Below are 20,174 nucleotides of genomic sequence, written 5' to 3'. Positions count from 1 at the left end.
GAATTATTTCATTAAAATTATTTTTCCTAATAATCTCATAGGTTTTTTATTGCTTTAAGTCATTTACATATGGCTCTTTCAGTTACTGAAAATCGTGTGCCAGAGTTAAAAAGTGTTATATACCAACCGATACCAGTGACTTAAAGTCACTTTAAGCTTCAGCTTAATGATTTGAGCCTTAAAGTGAAAATGAAAGTTTGGATTCAAAGAGTATAACAGAAAAATAAAATTATTAATCAAATCTGTGATCATTCTTATAATTATAATAAGCTCTGTCACTGAAATAGCACCTAAATTGGAGATTGACCCACAAAACAAAATATTAGAAAGTGGTTTACAAAATTGTTATAAAATAAATGATTTCTTACATAGTTTAGAGTAAGCTTTAGCTACCTAAGAATTGGTTACAAACCATATACATAAAATTATATCATCATTGTCAACGGGAAGCCTCCGTGGAAGCACCTGTAGCATGTATAAATTATTAGGTCTCTATAGTTACTCTAAGAAAAAAATATATAAAGCTATTACATATGTATCGATAGGTTAAAATAAATTAAACTTTGACAGTTAAGCGAAATTTTTAGTAATTTTACCATTTTCACAATGCATCAAAGTTCTGTGAAAATAATGAACAAGTCCCGAAGTCCATTTCGGATATCAAGACAGGACAAATCCATTGGGAATTTTGGTAAAAATCAAATCAAATCTATACCTTAAATCTGTAAATTAAATTATAAAACCATTAGTTCAATTAAATTAGGTTTATTAATCAAAAGAAGTGACTTAAATTCAGACACATGTTATGAAAATGAATTTTCTGGTAATGATAAATGTGAAAAACTATCAAAATTTCCACCATACAGCTGATGAAATCCAAAATTTTGCATTGTATCACGTTATGAACGAATTTAAAACATAAGCAGTCCCATCGTGGTGAAACATTTCCAAGCGTGGCTTGGATGAGAATGTAAAATTGAGAAGCTAGCCACCTTCCAGGCCATTCGAATCCACTGACTCATTGCATCTTTATAAGCTGCTGTTCGATAGCGTCGAGGAACCAGTTGTCGTTTTACCTATCTCTCTGCAGCTTCGTTAGTGTCAAAGGTTCTTTATTTGCGTACTTGTTGCCAATTTGAGGATTGTTCGGTATGTAATTTTATTTTTATCTCATTCTTATAACATAAAAGGATCTCCCAAACGATCTTATAATGAATAATTTATAAACATTATTGCTGTCGTAACAAAAAAAATTGTTACTGTTTCAAGATTGCACCACACAACTTGAACAGTTGTTACATCCATTTTCCAATTAGTTGTGTTAAGTTCTTTATTCATTATTTTACAGTGACGGATTTTTTTTCTTCTGGTAAAGGTGGAAAAATGAATCCTGACAGCGTACATTATAAAATATTCCTTTGTGCCGCTGGGTATGAGCCAGAAATCAGAAGGATAACTATTGACAAAGATATTTGCCACAATTACTTTTATCTGAAACAGAAAATTCTGGCCATTTTCCCAACTCTTAAAGATGTTGCTTTCACAATATCTTGGAAAGGTAAATATTATAATTACAAAATTATAACTTATTTTGTTAGCTAAATGTTGTAGTGATTGATTTGTTTCAATAAAGTCTTAAATTGTTATTTTCTGATGTAATTATACTTTTATTTTCAAACAATGTAACTTATGTTTTTCCCTTGAGCTATTTTTATACATTATCTTATCTGAATGCCACTTTAAAGAGTAGAGACTCATTTTTTTTTTGTTTACAATCCACTGATACATTATTAAAATCACATTTTTTTAACATATAAGTCTGAATTGTAGTTGATTGTTATTCCAATTATGATATTTTTTGTCATCAAAGATTGTTATTTCTATTTATTTCAAATTTCATGTCCTGATGAATATTGTGTTAAATTTTTATATTTTGGCCAAAATTCAACTCATTATTGAATGACTGATTAGTAAACTTGTGATGTACTAGGGTTTGATTAAATTCACTTTTCATTTATCTACATCTATCAACTAAATAAATATAAACAACTTGTGTGGATAAATCTGTCAAATGATTAAACTCACAATATCAGGCTATTTATTCTCTATACTGGATCAAACATAGATTTTTTTTTGTAATTTTGATATGTATTTTATCTGCGGGTTTTTGGAATAACATAAAATGCATCAAGAAATCTTGTATGAGTCAACTAAGTAAAAATCACTATGTTAGGGACAATTAATGTCTTTAATGTATACTAATGCCTGGCACATAATGAAAAAATATCTGATTACCTATTATGTGCTGGGGCTGTCATATAAGCGACGTTTAGGAAAATTGGTTTGTCATTAAATAGAATAAATTTATAAAACTGTGAATCCGGTATAACTAATATTTAACTTTAAGTTTTTATTAAACAAATATTTTTAATTAAACATTTCATATTATACATATTTAAAGAAATCTGAAGAATCTACAATATATCTTTTTTTTTGTTTTCTACATTATCATATTTTCAAGAAGGATCAAAATTATTCATTTTGGATAATCGTAGCATTCATTCAGCATTATTCCATTTGGATCTTAAAATCATAGTAGGTGATAAAAAACAGACATTTCATGAAACTTCTCCAGCACTTGCAAAAAATACTTCATTAAGTATTAAAGACTGATTCATTGCTGTTTTCATTGGTAGCATCTGTCAAACTAGGTTAGACAGAAGCTTTTTAGAATGAAAAATTGTTCTGTTTTCACAGAGAGAGCACTTCAATTATATCTTAGTATAAATATATCAAAGATAAAAAATAATTAAATGTTCTTCATGAAATAATTGTAGTTCTTTGAAGGTTAAAAAATATGAACTGTACTTGCATACAACCCTATATACCAGGGCTCTGGCAGTCAATATGTTAAAATTTTCTCTTAATGTTTTTTATCAAAACTAAAAATAGTATAACTATAAAATCCAGATAGACCTGCTGCTACCTGATTAAAATTGCTCAAGACTGCAATTTCATATGTTTGAATGCACCCATAAAATCCTATCCCTCACTCATCTTAGATAATATATGATAACTCTCTTTTACCTCACTACTCCATCTTTTGTATTGAATTTTTTTCTATGATCACCTTCCAATTGATCATCTATTTCATTGACTGTTTTTAAGCACTTATTTTTCTTTAATACGATTTATTAATTTTTATCCCAAGAAAAGTGTGTATTTTCAAATAGATGTCAAATGGGTGACCTTCAGTGACAAGCAACCTTTGAGAGGTTACTAATAATCATCCTGTTATCTATTTACTAATTAACCTTACTACTAATTATTATTACTACTTTTGCTCTTATGCAAGTGGATATAAATGGCATCGGTCTACTTAAAACATTCAAAATGACCCAAAACTAATAATTATTATAATTGCCTAAGTTCAACCACAGCTATTGTTTTCTCACTCTTTAGAGATAGCGAAAGTATTAGAAGGTTCTTTCAGGAGAGATCTAACAGATAACAGTTGCAATTATTTTATTAAAAATTAAAATGAATCCTAACAATTTAATGACAATCTAACAACTGATAACATTATGAAGTTACCTTGCTTTGTGATAAAGGGCAGAAGTCAGTACTCATAATTGGTGCATCAAATTCTAAAAAATTAATACATTGATGAAGCTGGGTCCTTAACAATTTCTGCATACTAGGTTTAGGTATTTGTTATTCTGGAGTTCTAATCCCATGTTCTTACTTGAAAAGGTTTTATGGTCCTTAGTATGTGGATACATACAGAAATACTTAAATGATTCCAAAGAAAACAAATCAAAATAATGCTCATACATGTACAAACTACGATTCCACAATGGTCATAACTAATTAGTCTTTAGAATTAATAATTTTATTACCTTGTGTTAGGGCTGACCTACATAATCAGATTTAAAAAGTTTTTGCCGCCCTATCATCATAAAATATTAGGAGGGGTAGGGAATTTGAAAATAATCTTTATGCTGACAATTTAAATTTTATTGCATAACATCACTCTATAATATTTTTCTTAAATCATGCATATAAACAAATATATAATATATATATATATATGTATATTAATGTAAAGGTCTACTAGGCAAATCTGGCCCTGCTAACCTATCTTGATTTGATATCCATTTTGTTGAGATAGTATGATTGTAAAATCTAAATATAAAAGTTTGAATCTTCTAATTTCTTATATTCGTGTATTTATAATTGAGATATTAGACCTTTGAGTGCTCTTTTAAATGTGCCGCAATTTGTCTTAAAATAATTATTCTAAATGTTCCTTTAACTTCAGTATAAGTACTTATTGTTTTTTTCAGACAGTGAAGGGGATAACATAAGGATATGTACAGATGATGAATTGGTTATTGCATTGAAGGAAATGGAATCCCAGGATTTCAAAAAAATTTATGTTAATGCAACCCCACAGGGTAAGTCATTCCAATTGTATTGTTTTGTTTTGAAAACCACTCTCTTAATAACATATAAGAACCAAGTCATATCTTGCAGGCAGCACATGAATTATTTTATCAGAGACTGTTGGCTAATTAGAGCCTATGACCAGATTCAGTAGAGTCTCTCTGACTTTATCAGTGATGTAACGTTATACAAAAGGCTGTTCATGTTATTAATCTCATTAATATAAACTTGTTTAGTTATCATTGTTGTAATTCCATTCTTTCCATTATTAGTCTCCTTCTGTTCATATAGAAATTGATATTTATCGTAAACTTGATTGAGGGAACATGACAGTTAGATGTTATGTGTGTTCTTTCTAAATGATATTGGTGAAGAATCAGTCCCTTTCTTTACTCCAGTATTCAAAGTAATCTATTGTTCCTGAGCTGTAGGTATCTTTTTACTGGAAGCATATTCTCATCAACTATATTATAATGTTTTTAGTGATCATAATATAATATTTTATTGTAAATTGAAGTACAAATTAAAATGCTGTTCTGAAGACTCAAAATGTATTTCTTTTCCTGCTTATCCTATATTGAAAAAAATTAATTCAGTCTGAACTACAGAATACACGTAAATTACACTTATGTAATTAGAATGATGAGTAGTACAATTAAATAAACAGCTGCATAATTTGTAAAATAGGGTTAGCTTGCCATGAGGCATGGGGGGAGGAGGGGTTTACCCCTCTAGTAAAAGTTAAAATAATATTTTATTCAATAATCATAATAATAATAATAGAAGAAAAGTAATTATCATACATTACCCTTGTAATACATTGGATACTGTGTTTGTATTAATTGTACTATTTATAAAATTGTACTTTTACGTTTAAATTTTTTCAAAACTGTATAAGAAGCAGCTCTGTCAGTGTGAAGTCATTTTCTTTGGGGTCTATTTTTTTTTTTTTATTAATGGTCAATATTTTGTAATCAACATTTTCCAAGGGAATAACTAATGACTTATTGGCAGTCTCAGCTATGATTACACATCCAAAAGATGTTTTTTGACAGTTCTTGTGTTAAGAATCTCTATTAATCTTCATCAAGTCTTTAAAGTCTCCTTTAATATTTGTATTCCATTCTACCCACTCAAATATGATTTCATTCTACAAGAACTGCTTACTAGAACTTTCTATCTATTAAGGTTACTTAAAGCAAAATACAAATCAAATTTGAGATTTGAAAACACAATCTTAAAAAATATTTAATTCTCTTTATTTAAATGAACTTAATATTTTTATTACCTATAGGAAAGGAAGGTCCAGTACATCCTGATGTAATCTGCGATGGTTGTGAGCATCCTTTGCACGGCTTTAGATACAAATGCCTGGTTTGTTATGATTATGACCTATGCCCTGATTGTGAGAGATCACAAATGCATCCTGATCACCCGATGTTAAGAATCCCTCTACCATTATCCTCAGTAAGTTTTAAAGCTCATATTATATTTGGGTAATCAAACATTAGTGTTAATATACTTAGTTCAAGGATTTTTTTTTATAGGAAATGCCATTTGGAAGGAGATTCGCTAGAGATATTGCTAAAATGGGTAAGCATTTGGAACGTTTACTGCATCAGACTACAGATCACATGGGTGATAAAAAGGCTAAAGGCGATTATTCTGGTGGGAACAGAAGTGGAATGAACGATAATAGAAAGCAACATAAAACGAAATTCTGCCCTCACAGCGATATGCAAAATTTTCTTCACAATCTAGTGTATAGTCAACTTGAAAAGATGCGTGGTTCATCTGGTGGTGATACTAATGCTGCTTCTAATGATACTCAACCAGAAAATTCTCAACCTCGGGCTTCATCAAGTACTGATGGTTGTCCAATCTTTGAAGAGCAGAAAAAGTTTGTTAACATATTGACGAATGGGTTGAATTCTTTCTTAGATCCCTTGGGTATGTACAATTTATTTTGGCTTATACAAACTTTGATTTATCTCAAAACTGTTATAATTGCACATCCATTCCATTGGTTGAATAGTTTGTGGTCAGCTTAGTTCTTTCTGCAAAGTTAAGACTTTTAATTTTTTCTTTTTTATATATTTTAAAATCCAAAAATGAGGTCTAAGATTGATTTTTGTTGTAATCAGAATCTCAAGAATACCCCCAAAAGAGCTTGTCGAATGTCTCTGTAATGAGTTATAAAATGTTAGTTAAACCATCCATTTCAGTAGCATTAGCTCCAAAATAGGTTTTGAATAATTCAAAAAATATTGAAAGTGAAATGCTTGAAAATTCCCAAAATAATAATTTATTCTATAAAAAAAAAAATTCTAATACAATTTTAAATAATTGAAAAAATAAGTCAATTTTTTCACAATTGAACCATGGAAAATAAAAAATACCAAGTCCATTAAACCAAGTTTTTGTGACATGAGAGGAAACTACAATCATATTTGTATTAAGTGAACTTTAAATTCCATGTTGTTGTTTTTTTTATCCCCTACCTTGTCATTTCTGACAAAAGGGGAGGGGAGGAGCAGGGGTTATTCTACAGGCAGCAATTTCATTCTCTGGGTCCACTATGAAATAAAATTCAGCCTTCTGAGACCTAATTCAAAATAGCATTGCTGTAGATTTGAGATTGCTAAGGTGACGCCTCAACTTTCTTGGCTGCAATCTGCTTCAATCCTATGTTTTTATCAACAATTCAAAATATAAGGAAGTACCTATCTTTTAACTTCGTATTCATTGCTGTGAGGTTGAAAGTGAAAGAAATTGTACCCCCATGGTACTTACCATTCTATGAGACCCTTGGTTCTTGGGGCAGATGGAGGGGGTTAAAATAAAATTACATTGTTAAGTGCACAACTGTATTGTCTTTGTATCAGGAGTGGGATAACTCAGTGCATAAGGTGCTGTGCAACTAATTCCCAGGACCCAGGTTTGAATCAGGTTGTGGCAGATAATTATTTATTCTGTTACTGTAGCCATGAGTGAACTCTTTTGGTTTGGGCGTCCCAGCCTCTATAATGTGGCTAGGAAAAATCTTGCGGTTGAGTCTGATCTTGAACAAATCACCTTATACAACTGTTGTTCAAGAAGCAGTATTTCCTTACAAATCTCTGAAACCTTGACCCTTCATGGGTTGTATGAATACAGATTGCCTATGTATGAAATTCTTTTTCCATTTAAACTTGGATATGCATATAGACTAACAACTGCTGTTGGACCAACTTCCAACTTAAAATGATTGTTATTATTAGTATTTTTTGTGTAAATTTCTATCCTCGGATATTGCTTTGGATGTAAAAATTGATACTGATTTATTTATTTTAGCTTTCATAAGAATTAATGATTTTACTTAAATACATGGAACTTTTTCTTAATTCTCTGACATGCACATCCTCAATCAATTTTAATTACCCTAAGGCCCTTAAAGCATTCTGGTGCCTATCTATGGCTTAAATCCTTGCTCTGAAAACTTCCTTATTAGGAGTAATTATCTTAGAATACGTCAATTAAATTAAAGAAGGTATCAATTTTTTGTTTTAGATTATAATTATTCTATTTTTGAATGAAATTTCATCATTGAATTCTTAATATGTTATGTCTATCCTATATATTTTTTTTGTTTATCCTATATTTATTTATTACTTATACTATTAATCTGATATATGTTTTTTATATTTTAGGAATCGATATTGTTGTTGAAGAAGATCCAGTGAAGGAGGAGAATCCTCAGAAACACCCTCAGCCGACTCATAGTGAAAATGTATGCCATTATTAAATTAAAATCATTATTTTAGAGGTATATCAAGTATTGTGTAGTGGGGGAAAAAAAAACATGAAAAAAATGAATATTAAATATGAATTATATATCTGTGAAATAACTTGTTGGTGTTTTTATTTAATATATTATTAGTTTAATTCTTAATTATGGAATAGAAATTATTGATTGGTAGATTGTTAAATTCATTTCAAATCAAATTACGCTTTCAAGTTATTCCAAACAAAATTCATTTGCATGTATACAGTTACATTTATTTCTATTACTTTATATTTATGTATCAATTGGTTCACTTAATTTTTAGAATATGAATTTGCTAGTCATGTCAAAGTTATTTTGGTGTTTCTCAAATGTTCTGTTCTGGTATTCAGAAGATTTGATTTCTTTTCTATCATCTTGTATATTTAAACATAAAAAACTAAAAAGATGCAAAGATGTTATCCATGTCTCTAAACTTATAAGTAAGGTTTAAGAGTCCACAGCAAACATGATCCATAAATTAATATTAGAAGGAAACCATATTTAAAGGCACTGAAGCTCTTGATAGATGGTTCAGTATTGTCAATAAAAAAAGATATGCTTGAATCTTCACTTAGACCTAAGTAATAATGTAAAATTAAATAGTTTTGGAAGAAACTTGAAATGGAACAAAAAAATTAATTTGGAGATAAAGCTTTCACATCAGAAATAATTACATAGTACTGCTGTATAAATAGCCTCATCGTGAAAAGTCAAGAACCGACAAGACTCAATAGCTCTTGAAAAGAATTTAATCCAACAACATGCTCCACATGGATTTTACTCTTTTCTCACATATGAAACTTTATTTTGTTGATTTGTTACATGCAAATAATGAATAAATATTTTATTCTTGATTTATAATTTTGTGACCTATAATAGGGATTGAAATAATAGTGATGGACTGTTGTAGGGAGAAATAATTATAAAAATAGATTGATTTATCACTTTTATGACCAAACCAACAATATGTATTTCCCGTTTTTAATTAAATGAAGTGAATGTTAAATTTATTATTCCATCATTAACAATGGCCAATAAATTTAGTTATATCATTATTGAAATTTGATGAATAAGTACTGAGTAATCTATAATGTTTTCATTACTTAAAATAAAAAATATGTTAAACTGTTTATAATAATATAAATAACTATTAATAATAATATAAATAAAATATAAAGGATGATTAAAAAAATATGAAAATCAGACTGGAAATTATATGAAAATAATGAAAAATTGAAATTATTAGAACATAGAGAAAGAAATATACAAAACATCATATTAATAATACTAATTTAATAATAGCAAGATAATTTTAATCAAAGGTAAAGAAAATTAATCGTGGTTGTGTTTCACTAGCTAAGTGGTATAGGAGATATGGTAGTAGTCTTGAGCCCCCCATCGTGCACCTCTTTGGTGGTTGTGTGTCAGTAGCTAAGTGGTGTAGGAGATATGGTAGTAGTCTTGAGCTCCCATCGTGCACCTCTTTGGTGGTTGTGTGTCACTGGCTAAGTGGTATGGTTGACCTAGTTTATTTTTATATTTCTACTTATTGTTAAAACTTCATACCCATGGAAGCGGATTCGCTAACGCTATTTGGTTAACTTCATAGAACATTTATTAAAGGAGATGAATCTAGAAATTACAGTCAAATATACATTGCAAGTGAGTCATTTATAAAGGAAAAAAATTGTGGCAGTCTTGCCTTGGGATTGGCCTATAGAAGTGAAATTTCTGGAAATGAAATAATGTATTACTATTTTATTAGTAACATGAGATGACTCAATTGTACCACTACTGTCGGGAGTGTTAATCTTCTCTTACTTCCTACTCTCTTATTACAATATAAAAATTTTCCTGCTAGAATTGACCAGCATCGTCTCCTCAGTACTTCCGTTTCATCTTGCATCATGATATCAAATAACATTGATATAATTTTTTTTTTCTTAAGTTTTAGAACATCGGTTAAGAAGTTCCCTTCGATACTTTTGTTAATTTTATTTACTTGGTAATTTTGTATTTTCAGAGATAATAACTTTAAAAAATGTCTTACTACTACCTGCATTGTCATTAAATTTAATTATGTTTGTAAAGATATTTTTTTGCTGCAATGTTATCCAGTCAGTCAGATATACTTGTTCATATACTCATCATGTATGAAATAGGCATATATAATCTAACTGCTTGTATAAACTAATGAAAATAGCTAGTAATAAATTATTTGGTGTGATAAACAATAATGACTAAAAATTTATTTGTCATTTAATAAATTTTAATCTGAATAATGCCCAAGTTGGACAAAGTGCGTTAAAAATTTGTTAAGCACATTAAAATACTGTGATTTACCAACATTTCCAACCAAACAGAAAAATAAAATTATATTTTTCTTCAAAATCGAGTTCAAACTTTGTTGTTAGTCTAAAGGTTATACTAGTTATCTTAATTTCAGGAAAAAATATGTCATAAAGCGATTTAAATTTTATCAGAGTTAATACATATTATTGCAGATAAAATGGGGGTGACGGTAGCAGCATGGTAACACGCCTGTCTACCAACCCAAAGGTTGCGAGTTCGAGTCCCTTGCCCAATCTGGGATTTTTTTTCAAGCATATAATTATACAATACTCACTCCCAATCTCTCCCGGGCATTTGTGCCAATGGGTGGCACTCACAAAAATAGACGTGGGTGTGACAAACCCACCCTATGAAAACCACGTCATGAAATGTGCGATGCATTTCACAAGTACATCGCGCGAGACCTTGGGTCTCCACGGTCTCTCACGCTAATAATAATTATAATAAATATATATTATATATATTCCTGATTTAGTGATCTCAAAAAGTGTTGATTATTGTTTATAATCCTCAAAATAATGGTGCTCACTATTTTCTAAAGGTTACATATTATTCTTAGTAATGATTTTAATTTTCCCAGAAATTATTTTGTAGAATTGGTTTATAAATTTTATGACACAACTGGAATAGGAAATTTAGCTAGTTCGTGTATACCAAAATGAGTGAAAATTTTTGCCTTCGCAGTTGGAGATGAATTGACTTACTTTTACTTCAGAATAAGCTGACATACTGTTACATATACACAATACCATAACTTTTTTATATTAGTCTAATTCTTCAATGATTTATTACTATAAAACTAATGATGCTCACAATAATTTTCATAATACTGATTGTTGTTATGCTATAATAATCAATGAATACCATTTATGATTTTTCTGTTGTAATTTATGTACCAAGTTTTGATAGATTTTTATTTTTAGGATTCTGGAGAAAATAAGACAAGTTTAGACGGTGGTGCTTCTACCTCTCAGACTACATCCAATATCGCTGCAGCCCCGATTGTTAATCAGCCAAGTTTGACCCAAAATCCTCTTTTTACTGATCCACCTGTTTCAGTTGCCTCATCCCACAGAATTCAACCTCAGCCATCAGCCAGTATTGCAGTTCAATCAGCAGCCACCATTGGTGTTCCACCTCCTGCTTCGATGATCGGATCTCAGTCTTCTGCAAGTGTTAGTGCTCAGCCTTCTCCAACTATAGGATTTCAGCTTCCTCCTACTATTGGAGTTCCACCACCAGTAACAGTTGGAGTTACACCATCTGCAGCAATCGGTGTCCAACCTCCCTCAAAAATAACTGTTGGGGCTCAAGTTCCAGTTTCAAACATAGGAGTGCCAGTCATGGTAGCTACTCCAATTCAGACTCCTATGAATCCAGCACCACAACCACAGCAAATGGCTTCTCCTGCACATTCTGCTCATTCTTATCAAGAGGAACTTCCAGTCTTGGATAGTTCATGGACTATTGTTAATGATGGTAAATTCTTAGATTGAAATTAATAATAATTTATATATATTTTTTTAATTATTAGATTGTTCAATAAGTATTCATTTCCATGTTTTAATTTTTTTGTTAAAAAAAATTAAATTACTTGTAGCCTGTTGGATTTATAATGTTTACTATAATTTCTTTTACTGCTATATATTTCAACAGTGATCTGCAGTACCTCCAATCTGAAAATAAGTTGGATTCAATATTTTTATTTATATCTCATCAATAATAAATAAAATTATAATGACACATTATTACTAATCATATGAAAACCTGTAAGAGCATTTGAGTAAAAAATAAAAATGATGAAAATGTGCTGTATGTAAAAGAATTAATGTAATTTTATTGGAGAACAAGTTTTAGATTATTTTTATCTGCATCTTCAGATTGCTTGGCTAGTTATAAAGGGTGCACTATGAAAATTATATAGCTAGTACATCAATAAACTAAGTAGCACCCATATCATTTTTAGAAAATTTGGTTGATATGATTCTTAATAAAACAGTTTTATAGAAATGTTGTTGTCTGTTTCAATTCACATTAACCGTAATAATAATGAAATATAACAGTTATGGGGATGTTCTATTGGGAAAATATTATTGAGATAGATTGGCAATAATAAGTAAAAAAATGTTTTTTTTCTCAATCAATATGTGCTCAATTCTTGTAAATTTCATGGCAAACACCTGGCTCATAAAGTAACAGTAACATTAGGTCATTGCATTTCTTTTATGACATTGGGACTGGTGATGTCCGTTTTAGTTCTTTTGAAAAACTGCATTTTCCCTTATATATCTCTTTAAGTAAACTCTCTCAACCTCCTGTCAGACAATGGTTTCAGGGAGACCATTACAATTTCCTGGATCTCCCTACGCTGTGTAGAGGTAGATACCCTATGTATTACATGATGTTAGGTACTGGGTACTTAATTATGACGTCTTTTTCTTAAACGAAAATGCACAAGTGTTGTTTTCAGTTTCATTGTTTTGCCAATTATTGTCACTGACCTACGTGCTCTATTCCATTATATAGTCCACAAAATTTACCCATGGACATGGTATACTCCATTTTGGTAAAAAGTGGACATTACCTCCGACATATTAATATATTTCATGTACAGGTGAGAAAAAGTAAAATCTGACCATTGTCATAACGAGCATGGAAACACCAAAAAATAAAATTTGGTTGATATTAAAGGCCTCTTAATTTTAAATTGATATAAAAGTTTAAATAAAATTATTACTGCCTTGTTATGATGTTCATCTACCTTCAATCAACCTAGAATCAATTTGAGTTTCAAACGTCTTTTTGTTTTGGAGCTAGGCTGTTAAAATACATAAAACAAAGACCATTTTGTGAGATCTGATTATTTTTATTATGACCACTCTGGGACCTTAAAAGGAAGGTATATTGCCATTGAAAACTCAAATTTGATTTTTGAAGGTTGCAATGCTAACCTCTATATATTACATATAGGTTAGTGAAAGTAAAATGACTCATGAAAAAGTTGATACTTTAATGGACATGTTCAATAGAGTTTCCTAAGTCTTGAATTCATTTTTTTTCTTCTAAATTAATTACTGTTTCTATATCTCCACAGGAATGGGAGAATCGATGATACTTCAACCATCTCCTGCTCTTCAGCAACCATCTTCTGCTCCCCTGACACCGTCTCCTGCTCCCCTGACACCATCTCCTGCACCCCAGCAACCATCTTTTGCCCCCCAGCAACCATCTTTTGCTCCCCAGCAACCATCTTTTGCTCCCCAGCAACCATCTTTTGCTCCCCAGCAACCATCTGCATACGTACCATCCCCTCCACAGGAAACTGAGCGACTTTATCCTCAGTTAGTTACACCTCCACAATTGAGTAAGTAGACCTATGATTATATATTTATCTTTTTACACTTAGGTATTAAAAAGGGGGACTCATTTACTTAATATCAAATATTTAACAAACTTTTAAGTTATAGATGATTCATCAGTTTAATATAACACAGTCATTCATTGAGCTTTACATGAATTAATAATCAAGTGCTGATTTCACAATAAATTTTATTCCAAAATCTCTGCATTAGCACTATTAAAATTGTCTATGTTATTCCATTATTTTTAGTATCAACCTGGTTAAAACACATTTGTTTATGATACTGAAAATTCAACTAATCAAATTAAATAAACATTAAATTTTTCGAATGTAAAAGTCATTCTTATTGAAAAGGATTTGACATTGTTTTGAGTTTTAGCCCCCTACTGAATGGTAACTATAATTCAAATTGCATTTTTGAATCATTAGTTTTTATTTTACCCTAGTTTTAATGGATAAATACGACATTTTCCACATTCATAACATAAGAAAAAAAAATTGAATTTGAATTACTTACCAATTAAGGCTTGAGAAGTAATGACATCTATTGAAACACACACATTACAATTGAGTTACACACCTTTAACCCCTCGAGGTCAACTGATTTCATCCCAAGCAGTTTACTTATTTAAAAGTTGACTTAATAACTGCTTTTAATATTCAGTTCGGGAATTTAATAGCCTTCTATTTTAAATTCTTTATTTTATTAATTTTACATCAATCAACTAATAATGCTGACGTTTTGGACGGTCCATTCTTCTTCAGGCACCTATTTTAAAAATAATTACACAATTTTTTGGTAAGATTTGAAATGTAGCCAAATTTTGTTTTCTTTATTTTTTATTTTTATTATTATGCTTAATTTGGATACTCTGTTGTTTTTCTTATCATTTTTGTTCAATTTCTACTTGAAATTTTGACATTTAATTTGCAAAACTATAACTAAAACATATTTCCAATTATTAATTTTCACGAACATTTTATATATCGCTCAAAAGTTTTGTAGTTAATTACCCTTTTCAGACTGGGAAAAGTTGATTATTGGATTGTTTATTATGTACTGAACCATGTACCTTTCTGGTCTGTTTGGCATTAGCTAATGTTTACTTATGTTCTATTTCTTTTTATCTTTGATAATATTGTCAATTACTATTTCAGGAGCCTATTTTATTAATGATATCGGTGTAGTGTTCCCATATCTGTCCCCCTTACCCTATTTGTTTTATAGTTCTTTATATATATTTTTTTTTATCATTAATTTTTTGGAAAATCATCCTACTCTCTAAACATTGAAATAAACATCTAAATAAAGACTTTGATAGTATTCAGTGCTCTTCTTTATCATCTCAACTATTATAATTTTATATTTAGTAAACTTATAGAATTAATTATTGTACCATTCATGTTATCAAGAAGTTGGTTGAGTGGAGTTGTCAAGAAGCCAAATGCAGTTAGTGTAACACTTTGTTTAATATTTGTTGATTTTTTTGATGAAAGTTAACAACTAACTTTCATCAGGCCTAAGAAATTAAACTTAAAAACTAGGATTGCTTTTTTACTTCTTTGCTTGTATTTTGTTTTGCTTAACTTGGGCCCCAATGCTACAACATAATAATAGAGGTATTACAGTTATGCGTGTCTTTCTTTGCACTCATTCTTCCCTCTTTCACCCCAACCAATTTCTTGATTACAGAATTAATTGAAATATAAAAGAATATAAATTTACAGGTCCCTATACAAGTTGTGCATCAGAAGCATCCTCTAATCCTTCATCCTTAGGCATTGGGCTTGTTCCTCATATTCCAACCTGCCCTTTTAGGTAATCCTATTCCTTTGATCCTTTAATCCTTACCTTACTTCCAAACCTACTACCTTGTAATATGTTGACTACATCTTAACCATGAATTTAATTTATCTTAACCTAGTGTTTATTTTATCTGCTTTTTAAAATAAATAAATTCCTCTCTGCATTACTTCACTGCACTGCAGGGCAAAGAGGATTGATTAACCTAAAAAAATTATGCTAATTAAGTGAAAATAAAATGAAAATACTTAATATTAAGACAAAATAAAAAAAATTGTTTCAAATTTTGTATTCTAGAGTTTGAATATAAACATTTTTTATGACATGACCATTAAATAATTAAGGACAATGAATTTGATCATGGGAAAATTGCCTGAAATGTTGTTCAAATGATGAAGTAAACAAAGTAAGTTAGAAGATGGATTATTTCTTCCAGAAAAAAATAATCCAAAGAATTGAGGTGATATTTTTTGATGAGTGGTTGCTGCCAAACTAGCACCTTAGTAGACATAAGCCAAGGAAAGGTGAAATTTTATTATTAACAACACAGAGAATTCAATTATTAAGTACTTATTCCATATTTAGAGACACAATCATAACTTTATACATCTTTAAAAAAAATAATTATTAAACTTCTAGTATTAAAAAAAAAAAATAAGCTTACTTTAGCAAGTGGATTCCATATAATTCAGCATCATAGTCTATCATTGCTAGAAATTTTTTCATATTTATTGTTAAGAACTAAAATAATTTATTATTTTTATTAGTTAATTTCTTAAATTCATAACATGGATGTATTTTTTTGGGATTTGTCATTGTTTTGTTTCATAAAAAATGTTTTAAAATTTATGAACAAGATCATAATACCAAAAATAGTAGAAGGGAAGCCTTCTCAGACCATCTGCTCTCCAAGACTTCGAACCTAATCTAGGTAGATTTTTTTAATTTTTTTTTTTTATCCTCTTCCCATTTTTAATAAAATGTTTCTAAGGTAAGATAATACCGGAACCAATTCTCTGTCTTAGAGGATGGGTGGGTGGCCTGGAAAGCCTTAGCTTCTATTACTTTTGGTATTATGATCTCCACTTGAGAGATTGTGATGTCTTATATCAACCAATACCAATTTTAATCACTTTATTTTCAATGTATATAATTTATTAATTAAGTTCTATTATAATGAACTAATGTCAAGGATACAGTAACCATAACATATTATATTTCATTGTTAATCTCTAATAAAAATTGATGAATGGATGTAATACCAAATAATTTATTCTTTCTGTTTTATAATTCCAGGTACAGAAGAAGCATTAAAGATCATGGTGCAGCTTGGGTTTAAAGATGAAGAATGGCTGCGCCAACTTATCGAAAACAAAAATGGCAATATACAGGAAATGTTGAATTTTCTCTCTCCTATACCAAAGCCAAAACCATCTACTAATCTTCTTCGTTAGTTATGCCTGATTTAATATTATTACAAAATAAATGTTTTATTCAGTAAATAATTGTTCATTGTATTCAAGGCAAATGCCTTTTTATATTTTTACTTTATAGTTTATATAATAATTGTGGGAATTGAGTTTATATACATATTGATAGGCAATGTATTCTGTGTTATTAGGCCTCAATGTTTCTATGTTCCTTAAATATTTTTGGCTAATTAAAAATATATGTAATTCAATTTGTATAATTACAGTATAGGTTGATACTGTGTTGGATTTGCAATATTCAAGTTGTTTATTACTATCTAGTGCAATTTGATGCTGTGTTTGGCTGTGTTCCAAGTTATTTTTGGGTGGTTTAGTTTTTATTTTTTGATAAAGTTTTTTTTTTTTGTTTTAGTGACTATTGTAGTAAAAGTCTTACATAACCTTTAGTATTTTGTTATATTCTTTATGGTATAGGTATATACTACTGTCGACCATATTCAGTATGGTATAAATATATTATATACTGGTATCTTACCATGTGTTAATCATGTTATTTTCTAGCATTAATATAGTTTAAAAACTAGTTTTTAAAATACCACTTATTATCAATTGGAATATTGATAGATAATTTAATCAAATGTAATTTCTTATTAGACATAATAAATGTTCTAAAAAACCTTATTCTTACTTTCATGTAGCTGTATGTAAAACATTTAAGGGAAAGTATTGTTTTATGAAAAGTCTTCAATCCAATTTTCAATGGAAGTAGTACTTGTGTTTTACTTTATGGACATTAATAAATGGAAAAAAAAAATTGATTTTTTTTTTCAATCATTTTATCATTTGATCCTCACACCTCAGAAATCATTTAAAAAAATCTTAAGTGTCTTCCTTCACTTCCACAACAAACCTTTTCTTTTAATATATTACAATATTATTTAATTCTAATCTATTCTTGTGAAAAAGAATGATTGTGGTTCAGTATAATTCTTTGCTACTTTATTTTTTAATGTTCATAACTAGATAACTTGAATAGTTTTAATTATTGTTACCTTCTACTCAACTAAATTTTTTGTTTCCTCTCTTTGTATTGCTCCCTCATTTAGTATTCATGCAGGAAGTAAAATAAAACCATATCTTGGGTCTAGGACTGTATTCAAGAGTCCTTTGCCTTACTCATTTAGCCACTATCAATTAGGAATTAAAAGAATATAATAAATTCAGTTGTTTTTTTAAAAATACTTTCATGGACAAGGGAGAGATCAAATTTTGGGTTATATCTTGACACTAAATGGTCTTATGAGAAATAAGCTTAGTATCTCAACAAATACCTTGGTAAAAATGCGCTTTGTTACACACTATCTTGGGAAGGAGAAATTCCTAGTGGAAACAGCGTAGTTGGGTTCATTCTAATTCTAGTTGAAAGGAGGAGGGTCGAAGTGAGATAGACTAGCTTACCTCATAGAAAGTATTTATATTTTCATTGAAAATTCGTCTATACTGTCATAACACACAAAACAGATCAAATAAGGAAAAGTATGTTATAAATAACTATTCTGAAACAAAAACTCATACATTCCTGGTTAATTACTAAATTTAAAAAAAAATGTCTCACTAAGACTCGACATACATGGTTTGGAGGGGGCTTTTGACTTACAACTGAAGCCCAAGGATATGGGATCACTTTCACATGAGATAATTTCAGTTAAACTTTTGTTAGTGATGCTAGGTCAAAAAATATTGGCCACATGCCCAAGGGTTCTTGCCAAAGCACCCCAGGAGCCAAAAAAATATTCAATATAAATTTTCTGCCTAAGCTCTTTATGGATTTAAAGAGAACATATAGTAATCAATTTGTTTTTATGTTTAAAATATTGCTATTTGTATTAAATGAGCTAAAATGTATTTAAAAAATAAAATAACAACTTAATGACACCTCAGTAAAGTAGACTAAACTTTTTTTTATGTAAAAAAAAATTCGTTTTTAGCATTATTTAAAACCCTTTAATATGAATTAGCATAAGAATGAAAAATGAATCTAGGGAAAGTGGCAGCCAGAAATGACAGTCATACTAAACTTCACAACTTTAACTAATTCTATATTCAGTGTACTTGGGATGGGTATTGCATTGATCCAATATCACATGTGAGCCATCCTGTGGGTGATGGATATGATGGTCTATCGAAGTTCATCACCATAGTAACCTATAATCATAGGCCTGCCACTCAGGGGTCCAAATGACCAATCTAGTAAAACAAAGTCTTAATCTCATTTTAGCAGATGCCCTTTCTAGTCTCAGGAAGGAATAACGTTTTGTAGAGGAATAAGGTTTCTTAAATAATAACTCAAAAGCTATTCATAGTTCTTTATCATCAAGTCTAAACATGTACTGTGTCTCACTAACAAAATTGTTTTGAACATGATTATAAAATTCTCCCTTGTTTGTGGAAGGTCTCACAACAGATCTTCAGACATAAAGTTAATAAGGCACTATTATATGGAATAAAGAATTAATTTAATCGAATTAACATAAGGCTTATAGTTTTCCATTATATCTAAGCATCCAATTCCATAAAACGTTCATGAGTGAAAAGCCAAAAATGCCATACAAATTTCAAAATTGTTTTCACCAGTAAGATGTACTGTTAGTGGGAAACAAATCTACCAACCTTCTGTGAATTGTGATTAAATTTTAATTTTCCTAGATCATGCTAGTTAGAATTTTAAAATTCTAATTCCATGGAGGGAGTTCATGTAAAGGTGAGGTTTTATGTAATAAGAATTCAGATGAGTCGCGAATAAAATACTATTAAAAGTTAAAGATTAAAAAAGAATTGAAGAAAAGAGAAAAAATTTAACTCATGGACTGAAAAAGATGAATTTCAAGACTAGGAGACAATGACACTTTTATTCAATGGATGAACATAAAGCTATGGATAATCTAGAGGATATTTCTTATCGGGTACAACTATGAC

The 20,174-nt window shown here is 29.7% G+C and overlaps 1 protein-coding gene across 5 annotated transcripts; it reads left to right on the top strand.

The window, feature by feature from the left end:
- Window positions 1–533: 533 nt before the first annotated feature.
- Window positions 534–18,016, top strand: LOC106682065 (protein ref(2)P). Of its 5 annotated transcripts, XM_014422712.2 has the most exons (10): window positions 534–691; window positions 1,349–1,558; window positions 4,347–4,457; window positions 5,741–5,913; window positions 5,994–6,396; window positions 8,136–8,215; window positions 11,527–12,082; window positions 13,698–13,967; window positions 15,693–15,783; window positions 17,065–18,016. In XM_014422712.2, the coding sequence occupies exons 1-10, from the start codon at window positions 607–609 to the stop codon at window positions 17,105–17,107; spliced, it is 2,022 nt and encodes a 673-aa protein (XP_014278198.1). In that variant the 5' UTR covers window positions 534–606; the 3' UTR covers window positions 17,108–18,016. The 5 variants fall into 5 exon arrangements, with proteins under 5 accessions (XP_014278198.1, XP_014278197.1, XP_014278199.1 ...); XM_014422711.3 differs by lacking the exon at window positions 15,693–15,783; XM_014422713.3 differs by lacking the exon at window positions 15,693–15,783 and having other exon boundaries at window positions 536–691; window positions 1,376–1,558.
- Window positions 18,017–20,174: the final 2,158 nt, after the last annotated feature.

The sequence above is a fragment of the Halyomorpha halys genome, unplaced genomic scaffold, assembly GCF_000696795.3.
Source record: "Halyomorpha halys isolate HHAL.00 unplaced genomic scaffold, Hhal_1.1 Scaffold387.1, whole genome shotgun sequence".
In the NCBI taxonomy this organism is placed as follows: Eukaryota; Metazoa; Arthropoda; class Insecta; order Hemiptera; family Pentatomidae; genus Halyomorpha; species Halyomorpha halys.
This window is presented reverse-complemented; position numbering and strand designations above follow the sequence as displayed.

Coding starts and splice junctions, on each gene's coding strand:
- LOC106682065 (XM_014422711.3), top strand. CDS start 607: ATGCATCAAAGTTCTGTGAAAATAATGAACAAGTCCCGAAGTCCATTT. Junction 6,397..8,135: donor TTCTTTCTTAGATCCCTTGG/GTATGTACAATT, acceptor TTTATATTTTAG/GAATCGATATTGTTGTTGAA. Junction 8,216..11,526: donor AGCCGACTCATAGTGAAAAT/GTATGCCATTAT, acceptor TTTTATTTTTAG/GATTCTGGAGAAAATAAGAC.